This window comes from Capra hircus, chromosome 7, assembly GCF_001704415.2.
Source record: "Capra hircus breed San Clemente chromosome 7, ASM170441v1, whole genome shotgun sequence".
Lineage (NCBI taxonomy): Eukaryota > Metazoa > Chordata > Mammalia > Artiodactyla > Bovidae > Capra > Capra hircus.
The window spans coordinates 94,492,782-94,514,582 of NC_030814.1; the positions used below are offsets into that span (position 1 = coordinate 94,492,782).

At 48.3% G+C, this 21,801-nt stretch overlaps 1 protein-coding gene across 1 annotated transcript; it reads left to right on the forward strand.

Annotated features, from left to right (window-relative positions):
• Window positions 1,263-7,894, forward strand: RDH8 (retinol dehydrogenase 8 (all-trans)). Its single transcript, XM_005682346.1, has 6 exons — window positions 1,263-1,398; window positions 4,116-4,277; window positions 4,909-5,088; window positions 6,073-6,166; window positions 6,533-6,716; window positions 6,827-7,894. The coding sequence occupies exons 1-6, from the start codon at window positions 1,296-1,298 to the stop codon at window positions 7,040-7,042; spliced, it is 939 nt and encodes a 312-aa protein (XP_005682403.1). The 5' UTR covers window positions 1,263-1,295; the 3' UTR covers window positions 7,043-7,894.

The window sequence follows — 21,801 nt, forward strand, 5'->3', positions numbered from 1 at the left end:
CCCTGCCTCCCCTGTGTGTGCTCAGCCATGCCTGACTCTTTGGAGACCTCATGGGCTATGGGCTGCCAGGCTTCTCTGTCCATGGAATTCTCCATGCAAGAATATGGAGTGGTTTGCCGTTTCCTTCTCCAGGGGATCTTCCTGACCCAGGGTGAAACCTGGGTCTCCTGCATCAGAGGCAGATTCTTTGTTGTCTGAGCCACCAGAGAAACCCAAACTCTTAATCTTCAAATAAAGCCCCCCACCTCCATCCTCGACGCTCTTCTCCCAGACTCAGATTCCAGCGGGATGTCCCAGGCGAAACCCCCAATCGTTACACACTTCCCTATTAAATCAGGGAGTCTGGTCCTACCCTCAAGCAGGGCACTGCTGCAGGAAGGGGTGAACCCCTGTCATTCCTGGGGTGAGGCAGAGCGCTCCCTTCACCCCGCTGGGAACCCTCCCCCACCCCAGTGTGGGGAGGACCCAGGGGGTCAGGTCAGGCGGAGCTGTCTGTGCAGTTGAACAAGCGCAGACAGGCAGGATCTGAGAGAGCTTCCGCAGGGAGGAGCCCAAGGGGCGTGTCCTGGGCCCTGAACTGCCCCGCCCCCAATGGGAAGAGGGAGAAGCCTCCCTCCAGGCCTCTGACTCTTAGACAAAGAGACTTTGTGTCCCTGGGGAGGAGGGGGAGGGGACCCATCTGGCGTGAGGGGGAGGGGGGGCCTTGAGTGGGAGGAGGAGAGGGAATCGCCTCAAGTCACTTCCCTCTCTTCAGGGACACTGGAGACTAAGACTTCCCTAGCTGAAGACCCATAAAGTTCCTGCCCTGCCCTGTTTTGTTGGGAAGTTCTTTCTATAGTCTAACCTCATCTTCTGCCATTTCTATGCCCTTTCTCTCTTTGAAAGGACCCTTCTGGGACCACATTCTCTCCACCAGAGATTCTTTGCCCAGGGTAGAAACAGCAAGAGAACACCCCTGCTCATTCCCCATGCACCCCAACCACCACCCCCCACCAGCCCTGAATAACTTATCATCATAATAAAGGCCCCCAGTTATGAGTGTATCGGGGAGGAGAGGAAATATTTGACAGATAAAAATAAAGGACTATATTGAAGTTAAGGGATTCTCCCCCACCCCCACCCTCCTGCCCTGTGGCTGCCTGTGCAAAGTCAGTTCATAATCGAGGGATCCCAGGGTCCCTTCACACTGCTGGGGATCAGGTGGAGGGTGCTTAGGAGAGAGCAGATGAGCGGATGACAGGTGGTGGGAGTCAGCTGCTGGCCAGTGGAGGTCACGCGTCCAGGGAGGAATCAACATGGCCGATGCACCCCGGACTGTACTCATCTCAGGATGCTCCTCTGGGATTGGCTTGGAGCTGGCAGTGCAGCTGGCTCATGACCCCAGGCAGCGCTACCAGGGTAAGGGGGTCTGGGGGTGGGGAGGAGAGGCCAGGAAAGACAGGAGTGGGCATGGCTTCCCAGGACCTCTCGGCTCTCCCCAACTATTTCCACTAGTCCATGCCTTCAGCTGCCTTGGTGAACTTGGGGAGAACCCAGAACACCAAGAGGCCCCCTTCCCACCTCTGCTTGTGAATCATCCCCCATCCAAAGAAAGTTTCTGATGCACGTATTGGGTCTCAGGTTTTAAATGTGGAAATACAGCTGCGGGAAAAAAAAAAAAAGACAAAAATCTGGGGGAGGAGAGGGAAGACAAATACTAAACAGATAATTTAATTGTATTATATGGCTAGTGCTGATGAGTGGTCAGAAGCAAAATAAAGGAAGCGGGGTGCACATGTGTGATATTTTTAGAAGGGCTGGCTGGGGAGGACTTTTCTGAGGTTTCACTTAGGCATTCCCCAAAGACTCCCCTCCCCCACCCCTCCCCAGATTACTATTCAGTGATAAGCCTCTTAAGTGACCCTGACCTTGAGGGTTTGTGGGGGGGAGCGCTGTAGATCTAAAGACTTGGCCTCCTGCCGCTCTGGAGTCAATGGCCCCAATCTGCACCCCACCCAGAACCTCTGACCCAGAGCGCACTAGAGTCGAAGCAGCCAAAGGGCCATTACTTAATAGGATGCAAGGATGAGGACATTGCCCCACTTGGCAAGGCTGCTTCTCCCAAGCGCTCTGCTCTCTGTCTTAGAGACATGCACAACTTTGGCAAAACCCACGGTCAGAGGGGCCTGGCAGGCTACAGTCCATGGGGTCGCAGAGAGTCGGATTTGACTTAGCAACTAAACAACGAGGATAAATTAGGCAAGAAATTTCATTTTGTTGAGACTTGGTGAGTTAATGGGGATACTAACATTATCTATGCGTTCTGATTACTACTGTTAAAAACAGAGCACCCCCAGATGTATGGCATACAACAGCTGTGATCACCTTTCTTGAGAGATTTACAAAGGTTATGAATTTGGAAGAGCTCAGCTGCGCAGTTCAGGCTCAAGGTCAAAGGCTACAATGAGAACAGAGGAGACTGGAGCATGTCAGGGTTGGGCAGACATCTCTCCCTTCCAGCCATCTCAGGGCTGCTTCGTGTGGTCTTTCTGGTCTGGCCTGGCTTGGGCTTCCTCCCAGCATGGTGGCCTCAGGACAGGGCTGCTATAGGGTGGCTAAAGGCTTCACCAGTAAGTGTTCCAGCAAGCAAGGCAGAAACTGCAACATCTTTTCCAGCCGAATCTCCGAAGCCACACAGTGTTACCTTTATCACAGTCTATTGATTCCCAGCTAGTCACAGGATTCAAGAATCAGATTTCATGTCCTGCTGGGTGAGAAGCTACATTGTAGAAGAGCATGAGCAATAAAAGATGTGGCCGTCTTTGGAGAATAAGTCAATGACCTAATCATAGGATTCCTGTGAGGATTAGAGTTAGCATTTATTAAAAAATGTTTAGCATAGTATATGGCACATAGTTGGAGAAAGCAATGGAAACCCACTCCAGTATGCTTGCCTGGAGAATACCAGGGACAGGAGCCTGGTGGGCCGCTGTCTATGGGGCCGCACAGAGTCGGACACGACTGACGTGACTTAGCAGCAGTAACAGCATGGCACATAGTAGGCATTCAATAAATTGCGATCTATGCTGATGATGTAAATGTGGCTATTCATACTTACATGTGCATATTTGCACATATGTTGACTTTTTTATTGGAGGATAAGGTGGTGCTCGTGATAAAGAACCCACCTGCCAATGCAGGAGACATGAGAGATACGGGTTCCAATCCCGGGGTCAGAAAGATGCCCTGGAGAAGGAAATGGTAACCCACTCCAGTATTCTTGCCTGGAGAATCCCATGGACAGAGGAGCCTGGCGGGCTACAGTCCATGGGGTCACAAAGAGTTGGACACGAAGTGACTTAGCACAGCACAGTGGCTTTACAATGTTGTGTTGGTTTCTGCCATACAATGCAAATCAGCCACAATTATATTATATCCCCTCCTTCCCACTCCCATTCCTCTAGGTCATCACAGAATGGAGGCTGGGCTCCCTGTGTTATGAAGCAGCTTCCCACTAGCTATCTATTTCACACATGGTAGTGTATATATGTAAATGCTAAGTTCTCAATTCATCCTACCCTCTCCTTCCCCACTGTGTCCATTCTCTACGTCTGTGTCTCCATTCCTTCCCTGCAAATAAGTTTATCAGTACTATTTTTCTAGATTCCATATATATGCGTTAATATACAACATTTGTTTTTGTCTTTCTGACTTACTTCACTCCGCATAACAGGCATATGTTGACTTTAGACGTTCACGCATTTTTTTTCTCAAACCAATCTGTTCTATGCTTATTTTATTGTCTCACCTACTGGTTTTGAATTCCTTGAAGGCATGCACTTTATCTTATTTCATGGGATAGCCTCTGCACCTCGAATAGGGCATAGGGTAGAGTGGATGTAAATAAATGTTTGTTAGGTGAATGGATGGATGGATGGATGGATGGATGGATGGAGGTACATATAAATGTCTGTACATAAGCATGCATTTGTGATTGTATGGTGAATGTAGATGTATAAACCTATGGGTCTCCATTCCTCTGTGACATTCCTCATGCAGTATCACAGGAACATGGAAGTTCACTCACAGGGTAAAGGAACCCCAGTGCCTCCTCCAACTCTGCTCTCTGTTCCCAGTGGTGGCCACCATGAGGGACCTGGGAAAGAAGGGGACACTGGAGGCAGCTGCTGGGAAGGCTCTGGGTCAGACCCTCACCGTGGCGCAGCTGGACGTGTGCAGTGATGAGTCAGTGGCCCAATGTCTCAGCTGCATCCAGGGAGGGGAAGTGGATGTGCTGGGTGAGTCTGAGCATCCCCTGGGGTCACTTGCCTCCTCCTTGGCCTAAGCAGAGATCCTCAATCACAGCAAGCCCTCTCCAGTGTCTGGGAACCAGCCCTCTTGTTTCACCAGTAACCTCTGACAGTGTACGGAAAGGGTAGACCAGTTGACTAAGAGCCCAGGATACCATCCAGTTTATTAAAGAAACAAAAATAAATTGAGATCTGGGAATAGGGTGGATTTTTTTAATGGAACTTCTCACGTATGAAGAAAACCATACATGGTTGGGGAAATTAATTTGATGAGTCATTGAGGGAAAGGAGCATGATGAAGAAGCAACTCATGGTCCGTAAATGGTCCTCTAAGGAGGGGTGGTTATGGCTGTTTTGATGCAATTTGGGGTCAGAGCTGAATTGCTCATGCACTGAAGGAGAGGCTGTTCCCAGCAGTCCCCTTCCCCAGCCAGGGTTAAGAGTCCCCTATAACAAACGCTAAATTTTCAAGGTTCCACATTTGTCTGCCCTAGATACCCTGGATTAACCCCAGACTTGGAGTGGGGGAGGGGTGGGACGATTTAGCGAGTGTCCCTGGGAGAGCAACCCTAGAAGGGTTGAGGGACTTCAAAGTAACCCTCACTCCTACCCCCCTTAGTGAATAATGCTGGAGTGGGCCTGGTGGGGCCCTTGGAAGGGCTCAGCCTAGCTGCCATGCAGAACGTCTTTGACACCAACTTTTTTGGGGCTGTCCGTCTGGTCAAAGCTGTGCTTCCCGGCATGAAGAGGAGGCGCCAGGGCCACATCGTGGTGGTCAGCAGCGTCATGGGGCTGCAGGGTGAGTCCTGAGGATCCAATGCTGGGAATCCTCCCAGTGTCTGACCCTCCCCCAGCTGGAAGGATGGCAACTAGGTTTTAACTCATATTCCCTAAATAGGCCTGCATTGAGAAGAATACTGAACTTCAGGAGGAAAAAGTTCTGGGATTAGATAACTTATGTCTAACATGGTACAGGAGTAGACAGGGCTGGTATACATGCTGCCAATGGCCATCCACATTCATTATCAACCCCACTTCTGGAGACCTCCAAAAATCTCTTCCAACCATCCCACAAAACTCAAAGGAACCATCAGCACTCCTCCTGAGACTCCTTCTTGCCAGACCCCACCAGACCCCAGAGATGTCTAGATCTGGGACTCTGAGGTTCTGTAGGAAAGAGAGTGGTGATTGACTAGAGATGTCTGCTATAGGCCTACTATGGAGGCCACCTACTTGCCATCCTTGTGCCTGGCTCCTTCCTCCTCGAACCTCTCTCAACTTCCTTCCTCTCCCTGGAAATTTCCTTGGAGCTGCCCCTCTCTCCAGCAGCCCCCTAAGGAATCCATCCTACTTGTAACCTTGACATGGAAAATCTGCATTTACCCAGCTCTCTGGTCCCTCTTCCAGCTACACTCCCTGACTTTGGGGGGACACATTCACTGTTCAATAAAGGGGCCAATAAAGACCCTGGTGAGTGGGGCTTGTCCTTGTGGACCCCAGGAATCCCATGACCAAGCAGCCCAAGCGTTTAGAGGATGGAGGGAAATAGGAGAGTTCCTTGGATGGATGGAACACTGCAAGGAAGAGGTGGGACCTGGCGCCCCAACTTCATCCTGACCCCACATGGTCCCATAATACACTTCCATACACCCATCACATTGGCCCCAGATATCCTCTGATCCCTAAATCCTCTTTGCTCTGTCTCCCAAGACCCCATCCCTCTGGACCCACTAAGCCCACCACCCAGACTCCCAAAGGGCCCGCCTTCCTGCCATCCTCTCAGGTGTCGTGTTCAACGAAGTCTATGCGGCCTCCAAGTTTGCCATGGAGGGGTTCTTCGAAAGTCTGGCTGTCCAGCTGCTACAGTTCAACATCTTGTGAGGCGGGCATTTGGACAGTGATGGGGGGATGGAGGCAGTGGCAGGACAGACAAGGAGAGAGGAGTAGCAGAGGAGACGGGTGGGAGCAAGGAGGCATGAAATAACATTGGGAGGCATGGGGAAGTGAGGAGAAAAGAGGGACAGTATTGGAGACTTTCCTGGCAGTCCAGTGGTTAAGACTTCACTTCCAATGCAAGAGGCATGGGCTCAATCCTTGGCCAGGGAACTAAGATCCTACATGTCATGCAGCCACAAAAGAAAAAAAAAAAAAGAAAAGAAAAAACAGAGAGAGACAGCATTAGACAAAATGGGGTATCTGGCATTTGGGGGGCACCAGACTCTCTCCCCTCCCCCTTTTCTCAGCATCTCCCTGGTGGAGCCAGGCCCGGTTGTCACAGAATTTGAGGGCAAGCTCCTAGAGCAGGTTTCCACAGCCGAGTTCCCAGGCACCGACCCTGACACGCTGAGCTACTTTCGAGATCTGTACCTCCCAGCCTCCAGGGAGCTCTTTCACAACGTGGGACAGAGCCCACAGGATGTAGCCAAGGTGAGGTGGGGCCCGGAGCCCCAAGACGTGGCTCAGGTATGTGAGGGGGCCCCTCCCTACAGAAACCCTGCCCCTCCTTGGGTCCCAGAGCTCAGGGCTCCACCCCACAGGTCATCGTCAAGGTCATTGGCTCGGCCAGACCACCCTTGCGCCGACAGACCAACACCCGCTACACTCCACTGACCGCGCTCAAGGCCATGGACCCCTCCGGCAGCCTGTATGTGCGAACTTCCCACCGCCTGCTCTTCCGCTGGCCACGCCTTCTCAAGCTTGGCCTTAGGTGCCTGGCCTGCAGCTGCTTCCGCACCCCAGTGTGGCCCCGATGAACAGAGCCTCACCCAAGCCTCCTCACCCCTGAACAACCAAGCCTCTTTAGTTCACACCCCTTTCTGGATGTACGACCCTTCATTCATTCATTCATTCATTCATTCAACAAACTCTGCCTGACACATTTTTGTGTCTGGGCATTGCTGGAACCCCAGAGAGCACTCAGCCTCCAGGCACAGACCTCTCTGTGGTCAAGGCTAGGAGCAGAGAGAGTGGGCCCTGGGATCTTGGCATCCTGGGCTGAGGAGCCCAGATCAGAGAGCTGGAGTTGTGTCTGGGAAGGCAAGGCAGGCTTCCTGGAGGAGGGGGCATTGTCCCTGGACCTTGAAGGATGAAACAGGTTGTCTCAGTCAACCTCTGGACTTCATTATCTTCAATGTGGGGATTTAGGAATGATCCAAACATCCCCATCCCTCCTCCCCTCCTACACACACACACTCAAAACTGGTTTGACTAAGGGGTTTCCAGACTTCCTTGTCACATACTCCATCAGGACGGCTTCCCAGGTGGTGCTAGTGGCAAAGAACCTCCCTGCCTGTAGGAGATATAAAAGATGAGGGTTCGATTCCTAGGTTGGGAAGATCCCCTGGAGGAGGACATGGCAACCTACTCCAATAGTCTTGCCTGGAGAATCCCCATGGACAGAGAAGCCCGGTGAGCTACAGTCCATAGACCCTATGGACATGAATGAAGCAACTTAGCACGCACGCGTTCCATCAGTAAAATGTGTTTGCAGACACACCAGCAATGTATGTGTATTTTTTCATAAAATATATATTTGCAACTAATAGTAACCACTGTAAGTAATAAAGCTCAATTCCTCATGTATAAATAAAAACATTAAAAAGAAATAAGGCCTTTCTCACACCTATTAGCAAGACTACATTTTTTTAAATGCCCAGGAAATAGCAAGTGTTTGCAATGATGTAAAGAAATTGGAACCCTGTGCACTGTTGGTGGGCATCCCGGATGGATCAGCAGGTAAAGAATCCGCCTGCAATGCAGGAGACACAGGAGACTCGGGTTCAATCCCAGGGTTGGGAAGACCCCCTGGAGGAGGAAGTGGCAACTCACTCTAGTATTCTTGCCTGGAAAATCCCATAGACAGAGGAGCCTGGTGGGCTGCAGTCCATGGGGTCGCAAAGAGTTGGACATGACTGGGCACTTGGCACATTCCGCATTAGGCAGGCACTGTTGGTAAGAATGTAAAATGGTGCAGCCACTATGGAAAGTGGTACGGCAGTTCCTCAACCAATAAAATGAAATTATCATATGACTCAGCAGTTCCATCCCTGCTGCTGCTGGTAAGTCGCTTCAGTCGTGTCCGACTCTGTGCGACCCCACAGACAACAGCCCACCAGGCTCCGCTGTCCTTGGGATTCTCCAGGCAAGAACACTGGAGTCCATCCCTGGATATTACCCAAAAGAACTGAAGAGGTATTGTACACCCATGTTCAGAACAGCATTGTCCATAGTAGGCAAAAGGTGGAACCAACCCAAATGTCCATCAACGGATGACTGGATAAACAAAATGTGATCCATCCGTACAAGGGAATATTTATTCAGCATTCAAAAGGAAGGAAATTCTGACACATGCTAAAACATGGGTGAAACTTGAGGACATTATGCTGAGTGAAAGAAGCCAGACACAAAAGGATAAATACTGTATGATTCCACTTATATGAGGTCCCTAGAGGAGTCAGATTCAAAGAGACTAAGCAGAATGGTGGGCGCCAGGGGCTGGGATACGGGGGAACGGAGCGTTAGTGGTTAATGGCGATAGAGTTCCAGTTCTGCACGATGAAGAAAGTTCTTGGCGATGGATGGTGGTGGCAGCTACACAACAATGTGAATGTACCTACCACTAATGAACTGGAGGGGCTTCGCGCGTGGCTCAGTGGTAAAGAAGCCACCTGCCAGTGTGGAAGACACGGGTTCAATCCCTGATCAGGGAAGATCCCCCACACCATGGAGCAACCGGGCCTGAGTGCCACAACTGTTCAGCCTGTGCCCTAGAGCCTGGGAGTCACCGTTACTGGATCCCGAGAGCCCTAGAGCCCATGCTCTATAGCAAGAGAAGCCGCTGCAATGAGAAGCCCAAGTACCAGAGCTGGAGAGAACCAGAGACTAGAGAGAGAGCAGTCCTTGCTCACGGCAGCTAGAGAAAGGCTGCACACAGCGATGAAGATGCAGCAACGCCAAAGATAAGTGAGCAATTAAAAAAAAAATCTAGTCAACTATACACTTAAAAATAGTGAAGAGGGGCTTCCCTGGAAGTCCAGTGGTTAAGACCCCATGCTCTCCATGCAGGGGGTGCAGGTTCGATCCCTGGTCAGGGAACTCAGATTCTGCACGCCTTGGCCAAAAAAAAAAAAAAAAAAAAATAGTGAAGATGACACATTTTGTATCGTATATACTTTGCCACAATTTAATTTTTTTTAAAACCAATAAGGATTCCAACTGAACCCTGAGACAAGTGTCCCCCAAGTTTCTTGGCCCTCCTCTTGAGAATTTGGAAGCAAATGGACTCTGGGTGTAAATGCAGACTTTGCCTATCATTCAGTGGGTGGCCCTGGGCAGGTGACTCCCCTGGTGTCATCTTCTATCAAGCAGGACTAGCAATAAAGTGCTGAAACCAAAATCCTCTGGACTGTTTCATTTCACTGGGAATACTTGTTGTGGTTTTGAGTTCAATAACCACCTTGAAATGCCAAGCTCCAGGCAAAGTGTTTTAATTAAAGTTTGCTCGGCAGCTTTATGAGATGGAGTCAATCAGAACATCCCCAGTTTCAAGAGACGGGGGTAGGAGGGGTGGGGAGAGACAGGAATCTAGTCTGGGGCCATCCAACTCCGTCTATGCTGGTCTTTAGAACCTCTTCCAATAAAAGGGAAACTGAAAGGAAAATCCCAGATCCTCAGAAGAGATCTTTTTGAGTCAGTGCAGGGGCTACTCAATATTTTTTCAAATCAGTTCCTCCTTTCTGCTCCCTCTGTACTGGATTTTTGAACAATATTGGAATACCTGCAGAAGAATATCTGAAAGTAGATAACGGTGATGGTTGCACAAGCTTATGAATCCACCCAAACCCACAGAATTGTGCACTTAAACAGGGCAATGTCTGTGGCATATAAATGATATCTCAATTAAAAAAAAAATTTTTTGAGTCTATCTGAAGAGGACAAGGGTTCAATCCCTGGTCAGGGAACTAAGATCCCCATCATGCTGTACGTGATCCCCACATGCATGTGGGACTCAGAGGGTAAAGAATCTGCCTGCAATGCAGGAGACCTGGGTTCCATCCCTGGGTTGGGAAGATTCCCCTGGAGAAGGGAATGGCTACCCACTCCAGTGTTCTTGCCTGCAGAATCCCATGGATAAAGGAGCCTGACAGGCTATAGCCCATAAGATCACAAAAAATTGGACATGACTGGACAATTAACACTTCCATTTTCATCCCCGTAATTTAATTTCACGTGACCTGAATACTGATTTTTTTAATTAATTTTTATTGGAAAATAGTATTCACCTGTGATGTAGGAGATGCAGGTTCGATTTCTAGGTCTGGAAGATCCCCTGGAGAAAGAAACAGCAACCCACTCCAATATTCTTGCCTGGGAAATCCCATGGACAGAGGAGCCTGGCAGGCTACAGTCCAAGGGATCACAAAAGAGTCAGATGCAAATTAGCGACTAAACAACAGCACAATTGTGTTAGTTTTTGCCATACATCAGAGTGAATCAGCTATATGTATACATATTCTTTTTTATTTTTAAATATTTTTCCCATTCTTTTTTAGATTCTAGTTCCATATAGGTTAGTATGGTCTTCCCGCGGCACAGTGGTAAAGAATCCACCTGCCAAAGCAAGAGACCCAGGTTAGATCCCTGAGTCGGAAAGATCCCCTGGAGATGGAAACGGCAACCTGCTCCAGTATTCTTGCCTGAAAAATTCCAAGGACAGAGGAGCCTGGGGGGCTACAGTCCATGGGGTCACAAAAAGTTGGACACAGCTGAGCGACTAAGCACATAGGTCATTACAAGGAATTGAGTAGAGTCTCCTATGTCGATTTTTAAATTAAGTTAAATTTTAAAAATAATAGGTGAGGGACTTCCCTGGTGATCCAGTGGTTGAGAATCCTTCTTCCAACGCAGGGGACTCGGGTTTGATCCCTGGTCAGGGAACTAGATCCTTCATGTCACAGTTAAAAGGTCCCATGTACCACAAATAAGACCAGGTGAAGCCAAATAAAATAAATAGATTAATAAACACTGGGCTTCCCAGGTGGCGCTAGTGGTAAAGAACCCATTTGCCAATGCAGGAGACGTGGGTTTGATCCCTGGGTCGGGAAGATCCCCTGGAGGAGGGCACGGCAAACCACTCCAGTATTCTTGCCTGGAGAATCCCATGGACAGAGGAGCCTGGCGGGCTACAGTCCATAGGGTCGCAACAGAGTCAGATACGACTGAAAAGAATTAGCACACACAGACAAATACATTTAAAATAAAAAAGAGTAGATGAAATACACATATGCAAAAGGTCTTCAACCAGGAGGCTCACCCAAGGATTAGATCAATCAGTTTCCTTCACCTCCGGCTTCCAGTTGCGTTGGGTTCTGCCAGTGGGAGGCATCAGCAGGAGGTCAGAGGGTGGGAGGGGAAAGACCAGGGTGTTGTCCCTTCCATGCAGAGTCCCTGTGGATTTGAAGCATCTGTCCATCTCAGGCCCTGACTCTAGTTTCTGAGGACCCACTCCCTCCTTTTGCCCCTTTCAGCTAAAGATAGTGATGGGACCCCATGGTTGGCAGCACGAAGGCACTGCGTTATCCTCCATTAGGCTCCCGACCCCGGGCCCTTCCTTTAACCGTTGTGCCTGTCCCCATCATTCCCCAAATTACCCATTGTGAGTGTGCTCTCTCTTCCCACCTGCGACGCCGACTGATGGAACAATACATGCACTTGACAAGACCGAGGAGCAGAGTGCATACCCAGTAGCCTACCGCCAGACTCCACCATTAGAACGTTATTGATATTGGCTGCCTGCCTCACCCCGAAGGGCTCCTCTGCCCTGAATTTTACGATTTTCCAGGATTTCCTTGCTTAAAAAAAAAAAAAAAGAACTCCAATTTTGTTTTTTAGGACTTCCATATTGGTACAGTGATTAAGGATCCACCTTCCAATTCAAGGGACCTATTCAACCTCTGGTTGGGGAACTAAGATCCCACATGCCTTGGAGCAAGCCGCAACTACTGAGCCTGGGCACTCCGGAGTCCATGAGCCGCAACTCAAGAGAAGCATACCTGCCACCACTGAGACTCGGCACAGCCTAATTAATTAATGTAGAACCTCCTTTAGAACTCTCCTCAATATTCTGTGATAACCACTACGGGAAAAGTATTGGAAAAAGAATGGCTATATGTGTATATGTAACTGAATCACTTTGCTGTACACCAGAAACTAACATAACATTGTAAAGCAACTATACCCCAACACAAAATAAAATCTGTATTCATAAAATGTTTTAAAAACTCCCTTAAGTAAATTATTTTAAAAGACACAATTACCTCCTTACCAAGAAGGAAGAGCCATCATAGCCAGGATGAGTGAAGCCGAACTTGATTTTTATTTGCAGGTGGGGCGGACAGTATTCCAAACCCTGCTCATATAGATTTTTTTTTTTTTTTTTTTTTTGGCTGCTCTATGTCTTCATCGCAGCTCACAGGCTTTCTCTAGTTGCGGCGAGCAGGGATTGCTCTTCATTCTGGTGCACAAGTGTCTCATTGTGGTGGCTTTCTTGTTGCAGAGCGTGGGCTCCAGGCACGTGGCTTCAGTAGCTGTGGAGCGCAGGCTTAGCTGCCCTGCGGCATGTGGGATCTTCCCAGACCTGTGTCCCCTGTATCGGCAGGCGGACTCCTAACCACTGGACCACCAGGGAAGTCTCCATATAGACTCTTGGAACAAGAACACACCAGACCTTCTCTCCCAGCTTCCCTTGCAGCTTGAGGGCGAGCATGTGACCCTGATCCCACTCTGTAGATGCACAGGATTTAGAATGGAGAGCTGCCCACCCGGAGGAATGATCAGGAAGAGGAGGGGGCAGAAGGGATGCAAGCGTGGCATCACCAGTGTTGGCAACAAAAGCCAGAGCTGCTGGCTGGTTCCAGGGGGTGATTTAAACTGTGGTCTTAGCTGCTGTCCAGCCCTCACTTTGTCCTTTTCCATCTTCCAAGGCTGGTGATCCTATGAGCCCCCAGTATCCACCCAAGAAATTCCTCTGCAGCTTAAATCACCCCGAGTCAGTTTCTGCTGCAAATCAGGAAGAATCATCATCAATCCAGATAGCAACTCTACAAACAAATGCAGAGCCTCCCTGGTGACTCAGTGGTAAAGAATCAGCCTGCCAATGGAGGAGACATGAGTTCAATCCCTGGTCCGGGAAGATCCCACATGCCACAGAGCAACTAAGCCCGGGCATCACAACTACTGAGCCTGGGCTCTAGAGCCCGGGAGCCTCAACTACTGAAGCCCTCTCACCCTAAGCCTGCAACAAGAGAAGCCACCACAATGAGAAGCCCACGCGTGGCAACTAGAGAATAGCGCCCGGCTTGCTGCAACTAGAGAAAGCCCACCAACAGCAAAGAAGACCCAGTCAAACATAAAGAAATAATTTACAAAACAATTGCAGTGGGAAGAGAAAGGCTGCTATTAAATTCTAGGTGGATGCTACCACTGACCAGCAGAGACTGGTCAGAGCTCAGAAGGTGATAATAACCAGCCTACACTTGACTCTCGATTTCTACACTCACACACACCCCCATCCCATCTTCCCATCTTAGCAAAAATAAGTCCATCCTAACTGCTAAAGCCAAAAATCTTAGCATTATCTCTACTTTCTTTCACACCTCATAGATGATCTATCAGGAGATCCTATTCACCTGATCTGCAAAATATACTCAGAACTAAGTACTTCAAAACACCTTCTTGGCCTCCAGCCTAGTCCAACCACCAAGATTTCTCACCTAGAATATTGCCCCAGCCTCCTCCCCTTCTGCATTTTCCTCCCTACAATATAGTCTCCAGACAACAGCCCAGAGGACCTTTAAAGATATCTTTCAAATAGTTAAAACATTCACAGTGCTTTTCAAAATCAAAAAATACAAAAGAACATACCCAAAAATAAAAATAAAAAATACATATTAAGAAATATTTTTAAGCCATTCTCTGACCCTCATCATTACTCAACTACCAAGTTTCTGATTCCCCACCCCTGCCTGTTATGATTTCCATGAGTTATTTATCCAGATTTTCTTTCTGAATATACAAGGGAAAAAAATACCTAATGAATGGATAAATGAACTGTGGTATATACACACAAAGGAATAGTATTCACCCTTAAAAAGGAAGGAACTTCTCTGGTGGTCCAATGGTGAGGAATCTGCCTTTTATTGCAGGGTACACAGGTTCAAGCCCATGTCAGGGAACTAAGATTCCACGTGCCACCAGGCAACTAAGCCTGCATGACACAATTAGAGAATCCCACGCACTGCAACAAAGACCCAGAGCAAGCAAAATTTTAAAATAAAAGGGAAGGAAATCCTGACCTGTGCTACAACACAAATGAAGCTTGAAGACATTATGCCAAGTAATACAAGCCAGATGTCAAAGAACAAATACATTGCGTGATTCTATTTATATGAGGTACCTAGAATATGTAAATTCATAGACAGGAAGTAAAATAGTGGTTCAAAGAGTCTGAGGAATGGGAATGGGGAGTGAGGGTTTAATGGGGACAGGGTTTCAATTTGGGAAGATAAAAAGAGTTCTGGAGATGGAGGGTGGTGGTGGGTCAACAACAATATGAATGTACTTAATGCCTGTGAACTGTACACGAAAAATGATTACAATGGTCAATTTTATGTTGTGTGTATATTACCACAACTTTAAAAATAAGGGGGCTTCCCTGGTGGTTCAGTGGTTGGGACTGTGCCCTACCAAGGCAGAGGAGCACGTGTTCCAATCCTGGTGGGGGAACTAAGAGTCCTCATGCTGCAGGGGTGCAGCCAAAAATAATACAAGAAGATTTTTTTTGATTTTTTAAAATAAAATGCTCAAATACTGCCTACATTTAAAAAATAAATAAAAATAAATGTGTAGTAGCATTTTAGTGGAAAAAATGAATATACACTTTTAAAACTTTTTCACAAAAAGCAACATACTATACACATAAGGGTGAAGAGTGAAGTGAAGGGATCTTTCCTTGAGTATGTCCTGGGAGTTTTCCCACATCAGCGGGAGGAGACTTCCTCATTCTTTGGTTCAGCCGTAATATATTCCATTGTGTAGATGGAGGGTAATTTATGCAACTGGTCCTGGAGTTCATGAAGAATCTTAGGGTTTCTCTGCAGTCTTTGGCTATGATAGAAATGGCTGCAACGAATAACTTTGTGTTTATACATCACTTCATACATTTGCAAGCATTTCTATCATGGGATTTCCTGGCCAAAGAAGCTAAGCATTTGTAATCTTTATGAACATCATCAAATTCATCTCTACTGGGGAGGACTGAAGTCCATATATTAATATGCTCACTTTTTAACAGCTCAACCATATTGAGCATCATTTTGCAATCTAACATGTAAAAATTGGTATCTCACATTCCTCTTATTTTAACTTGCATTACTCTTATTAAGAGCAAGGCCCAGTGTCTTTTAATGCATTAAAGAACCCTTGTGTTTCATTTTTTGTGAACATTCTGACTACACCATTTGCTCAATTTTTTTCCTATGGGACTTGCATATTTTATGTAAATATATAAATTTATATTTACATGTTTATCATTAATTCTTAGAAACTCTTTACATATTATAGACATTAAGGGGTCTATAATATGAAGTACAGTTATGTTTTCCCAGGTTTTTTTTTAACTTTTCTGTGGTGGCATTTGGCCCTTTTTTTTTTTTTTAATGAAGGTGCATTTGTTTGTTTATTTACTTATTTTGACTACATTGGGTCTTCCTCAATGTGCTTGGTCTTTCTCTAGCTGTGGTGAGCACAGGCTACTCTCTAGGTTCAGTGCGTCAGCTTCTCATTGCAGTGGTTTCTGTCGTTACAGAGCATGGGCTCCAGGGCGCACAGGCTCACTAGTCGTGGCACTTGGACTTAGTTGCCCTGCACCGCGGGGAATCTTCTTAGACCAGGGATGGAGCCCATGTCCCCTGCCCTGGCAGGCAATTTCTAACCACTGGAGCACCAGAGAAGTCCTGGCCTTGTTTTTATGTTGTGGAATTATTCACCTTTCTTCTTGTTACTTTTGGATTTCAAGTCATAGTAACCAAGGGCATCCTCAGACTAATTTGCTAATACAGAAAGAAAATGCCCCTCCCTTCTTCAAAATCCTCCACCGATCCTTCTCTAACTTAGAATCAAATCCACAATGATGAGGCCTCCTACATGATCTGATCCCTGAGTATTCATCTCTAATTATCTCCATCACTCTCACCATCGCTCACTCCAGTACCGGAACACAGGCCTCCTTGCTGTTTCTTAAACCTCCACACACACTTCCGCCTCAGGGCCTTTGCACTTGCTGTTTCCTCTGCCTAGAACACTTTTCCCAAATACCCACAAGTCTCCCTCCTTGATCTCATACAGGGACTCAGAGGGCCCCTCCCTGATCACCACAAGATGGCGCAAGCAGCTTCACTGTATGCCTTGGACCTGCTTATTTCTCATCGCCTGACATATTGTTTCTTGCCCACCTCCACCCATTAGAATATCGACTCCACGGGGAGGAGACTGTTTGTGTGCTCAGTTGCATCACCAGCACCTATGGCACACGGTTGCTTATTGTTCAGTCACCAGGTCACATCTGACTCTTTGCGACCCCATGAACTGTAGCCCACCAGGCTCTGCTGCCCATGGAATTTTCCAGGCAAGAATACTGGAGTGGGTAGCCATTCCCTTCTTCAGGGGATCTTCCCGATCCAGGGAATGAATCAAGTTCTCCTGATTTACAGGCAAATTCTTTACTGTCTGAGCCACCATGGAAGCCCTGAGAATCTCTGATTTCAGCCTAAATACCACTTCCTCCAGGAAGCCTTCCTTAACTCCTCAGACTAAATGGGTTAGCAGGCTCCTCTGGGCTCTCACATCTGCTTATTTGTGAGTAGTTCTCCCTGACCTGGCTGTGAGCTCTTTGGGGACACATATTATTGAAATTCCATGGTGCTTTCAAACCCAGTAATCAACCCCAAATGTGATTGCTAAATTATTCTTTCTCCTCTGTTGTCAATAAGCTTCCCTGGAAAACTCTGACAGACTTCAGAGACCGCCTTTGACCAGCAGAGAAGGCCTGGGATTCCCGTAGGAAACAGGAAGCAAAGCCAGTTCTTGAAGCTCTGAGGAAGCCAACAAATGGCCCAAGGAGCCTGAGCTAGGGCTGGAAGTGACTAAACTGGCCACATCCTGGCCATCCCTTCCACACTGAGAAGCTCCTGGCTCCCCCTACCTGAGCGATCAACCGTACCTCTCTGAGCGTCAGTTTCCTCATCTGTAGAATGGAGCAGTTGGTGGAAAGTCCCACCAAGCGCAGGAATTCGTAGGTGTACTACAGATGACAACTATCCGTTGTTATGTTGTTATGGGTGTTATTCCCAGTCTCCTGGGTCCTTCCCGGCCTTTCCCGGGAAGCCTCGGGCTGGAAGCCCAGGCGGAGGGGGACGAAAACAGACGCCACGGATCCGTGCAAAGCCGCTCCTCCCGCCCCGGCCTCCTTTCTGCAAGCCCGGCGTCCCAGGGAGGGAGGGGGAAGGAGGGCGGAATCAGCAGCGGCAGCAGCAGCTGCTCCGGGCTGGCCGCCAAAGTTCCCTCCCTCCGCCGCTGACATTCCTGAGGGAGGAGGCCGAGCGCTACTCAGCGTCTGGCCGGAGGTTCGCGGGCGCCCTCTCGTGGCCAAGTTCAAGAGGTTGGACTTGATCACTGGTGGCTGCCGAAGACGTGGGTGGAACCCAGGCTACTCTCCCCAGTTCCTACCCTTCTTGGGCTCTCTTTTTGTTTCGTTTTTTAATCGAAGTAGAGTTGATTTACAATGTTGTGTTAGTTTCTGGTGTATAGCAAGGTGATTGAGCCATAGGCTTCTCTGGTGGCTCAGATGGTAGAGAAGCTGCCTGTAATGCTGGAGACCCGGCTTCCATCCCTCGGTCGGGAAGATCCCCTGGGGGAGGAAATGACAACCCCCTCCAGTATTCTTGCCGGGAGAATCCCATGGACAGAGGAGCCTGGCGGGCTACAGTCCACGGGGTCGCCAAGAGTCGGGCACCACTGAGAGACTAACACTTTCACTTTCATATATATAAAAGTATATTCTTTCTCATATTCTTTTTCACTATTTCTAAGCCTTTATTGAATATGTTACAATATTGCTTTCTGTTTTGTTGGATTTTGGCCCCCAGGCATGTGAGATCTTAGCTCCTCGACCAGGAAAGTGAAAGAAAATTAAAGTCACTCAGTAGTGTCCGACTCTGTGCCACTCCATGGACTGGCCAGAATACTGGAGTGGGTAAGCCTTTCCCTTCTCCTCGACCAGGAACGGAACCCAAACCCCCTGAACTGGAAAGCACAGTCTTAAGAATGGACCAACAGGGAAGCCCTCTCCATTATGATTTATCACAGTATATTGACTGCAGTTCCCTATGCTATACATCAGGACCTCATTGTTTATCCATTTTATTGATATATTGATATATATATATAGTTGTTTGCATCTGCTGATTTGGGCTCCCTCTTAAGTCCAGATTTCGAGATGCAGTTCCATCTCTTAACTTGCTGTGTGACCCTGAGTGAGTCACTTAACCTCTCTGTGCTTCAGTTTCCTAGCAGTACAGTTTAGGGCAGGAGACTTCACTCTGAGTTTTTTTCATGTGCAAAATGGGCCAATGATGGATCTTTAGATTGCTGAGAGGATTCCAAGAGTCCAGGTGAATGTGACTCTGGGAAATATCCACTCCAGGAGGGCAGTGGTTTCCATTCTGTTCACTGCTGTGTCCCCAGCACCTACAGCAAGGCTGCACATGCAGTAGATGTTCAAATTTATTTCAATTACTGAGCAAACACTTACCATTTTTCTTTTGGGGGACCTGGATTGGGGTGGGATGGAGGGGTCAGGCGGATGAGATATGAACTCTTGTTATCACTCATTCAGTCAGCACCCATTCTTACCCCCCCCCCCATCCATTAGTTCATTGGATGGCGAGGTTATATCTCAAAGGATCCCCACCCAAGTAGTCTAAGTGCTTCCTGCCTCCTCTGCTGCTCACTGGCACCCTAAGGCAGTTTTTCTTTCCTGGACCCACTTCCAAATCAAAATACTGATAGAAACTCAAGAGACTGCTGCAGGCCTGAGTGTGCTGAAGAGAGGCTTGGAGGCACCCACCTGGCAAAGATTCCCACTCAGGAGGCAGATGCATTGGCATGGAGGAAGGAGCCCAGACTGGAGAGAAAGATGAGATTACACAAGTCTCTGCAGCTGCTCACCATTGGGTATCCCCCATCCTGGACATGTGGGGGCCCCTGGGATGGGTGGGGGGGATGTGAACACCTGGTGTAAGGATGAAGGTGTGAAGTGGGAGAGCTCACTCCAGCCAAGAGGGAGCTGAACAAGACCAACAGAGGTTCCCTGAAATCCTGGGACAGCGGTAGAACATGCCACCCCAAATGGACACCAGTGTTCTAGAACTTTCTAAATTAGGTCTCACCTGCATCCCTAATCCAGGCCGTAATTCCATTCTGTTGATTCTTTGTTTCATAAGACTGTTTACCATAGACTTAAGGTAAGGGCATTAACCAACCCGCAGCGCTCACGGGCCTGATGTGGGGGAAGTTGCCCACCATCTCTGGGCCTCAGTTTCCTCATCCATACAATGGGTGGTAATTCTTACTTCCGCATGACTCTGAGACTTCAGCGAGTGTACATCTGGCACATAGTAGGTGCGCAATAAGTGCCTGAGGAATAAATGACTACCTTCTTTGTGTCTGACAGCTCTCTACAAAGGTAGAATCCACAAAGTGGGTACACAGCGAACCAAGGTCATGGGAAGCCATGAAATCTAAGGAGAAAATAAGTTCTCAGAAAAATATCCACTCCATGAAAGCAGAGACTTTGTCTATTATGGTCACTGCTGTGTCCCCAGCATGTTAAGTAGGGCCAAGCTTGTAGTAAATATTTCGTGAATCTTTGTAGCATAAATGTATATTATCATTGTTTGGGGAGGTCTGGGTCCCTCCTAGGCAAGACTCCCCAAGCTAGCAGTGTTGCCCTCATCGAAGAAGGAGACCTCTTTTTGTTTCTCTTCAGCTGCATTGGGTCTTCACTGCTGCAGGCGGGCTTTCTCTAGTTGCAGCGTGTGGGGACTGCTCTTCAGGTGTGGTGCACGGGCTTCTCATTGCAATAATGTCTCTTGTTGCAGAGCACAGGCTCTAGGGTGTGCGGGCTTCAGTACTTGAGGATCCCAGGCTCAGGAGTTGTGGCTCGCAGGCTTTGTTGCTCTGTGACATGGAGAATCTTCCAGGACCAGGGTTCAAACCTGCGTCCCCTGTATTTGCAGGTGATTCTTACTTATCCACTGTTCCACCAGGGAAGTCCAAATAGAGCATATTAGACAGCCAGTGAGAATGATTTCAGGTCAGAGAAAGCCTTCTTCCAAGAATGCTTCAGTCAGGATGTGTTTCCCTCCATGGTTTAATGGCACCCCAGTCCAGTATTCTTGCCTGGAGAATTTCATGGACAGAAGAACCTGGTGGGCTACAGTCCAAGGGTCACAAAGAGTCAGACACGACTGAGGGACCAACACTTTCACTTTCACTATAATAGCGTATAATTTACCGTCTGGAAAAAAAACCCAGAGAGACTGGTGTAATTTTGGAATAATGGACAGTGGGCGATTTACCAAGTGTAACTGTCTCCTGCTTCCCCGATAGCTCAGATGGTAAAGAATCTGCCTGCAGTACTTGAGACCTGGGTTTAATCCTTGGGTCAGGAAGATCCCCTGGAGAAGGGAATGGCAACCCACTCCAGTATTCTTGCCTGGAGAATCCCATGAATGGAGGACACTGGTGGGCTACAGTCCATGGGGGTCACACATAGTCGGACACGACTCAGAGACTAACACACACAATCGTCTCCTGCAAGGAAGGAGAAAAGCCATGAGGTTCATGCTGAGTGAAAGTTGCTCAGTCGCTCAGAAGCCCAGTAAGAGGATTTGACCTGTGCATTTTCCAGAACCTTCCACTACAGTGGGTCCCAGGGCCAGATAGCTAAATGCCTCATACGGTTGATCACACCTGCGATTGGGAAATAAAAACATAATGCCTGCATTGCCCTTGTTAAAGCAGCTACCCCAGAAATTCTTGCCAATTTCACAAGGGCAGAGGTGGGGACATCCTGTCTCCTCCTACCCCTACCTCCCAATCCCAACTATGTCCCGAGTGTGTGCTGTGCCCAGTGGTCACCTGGCCTGGGAGCTGACCTCCTCCCTGCTGTGGGAGGAGAGGGCTTCAGGATGAGACCCAGTGGCTGATGGGAAAGCCAGCCCTCCGCACACTCTGGCCCCCAAGGTGGGGGTGGGGCTGGAGTAGTCCCGGTGCAACTTTCCCCACCCCTGACCCTGCAGAGCGCTGGTTGAGAAGGGCGGAGCAGCCCCCTCATCTTTCACTGGATTTATGGGAAGTTACTCCCCTTGTTCGTTTAGACATTAACTCAACCAGG

Excerpts from the sequence above, each read along its gene's own strand:
- RDH8 (XM_005682346.1), top strand. The coding sequence starts at position 1,296 with ATGGCCGATGCACCCCGGACTGTACTCATCTCAGGATGCTCCTCTGGG. Across the intron at positions 1,399-4,115 it reads CCCCAGGCAGCGCTACCAGG|TGGTGGCCACCATGAGGGAC; the intron begins GTAAGGGGGTCT and ends CTCTGTTCCCAG. Across the intron at positions 4,278-4,908 it reads AGGGGAAGTGGATGTGCTGG|TGAATAATGCTGGAGTGGGC; the intron begins GTGAGTCTGAGC and ends TACCCCCCTTAG.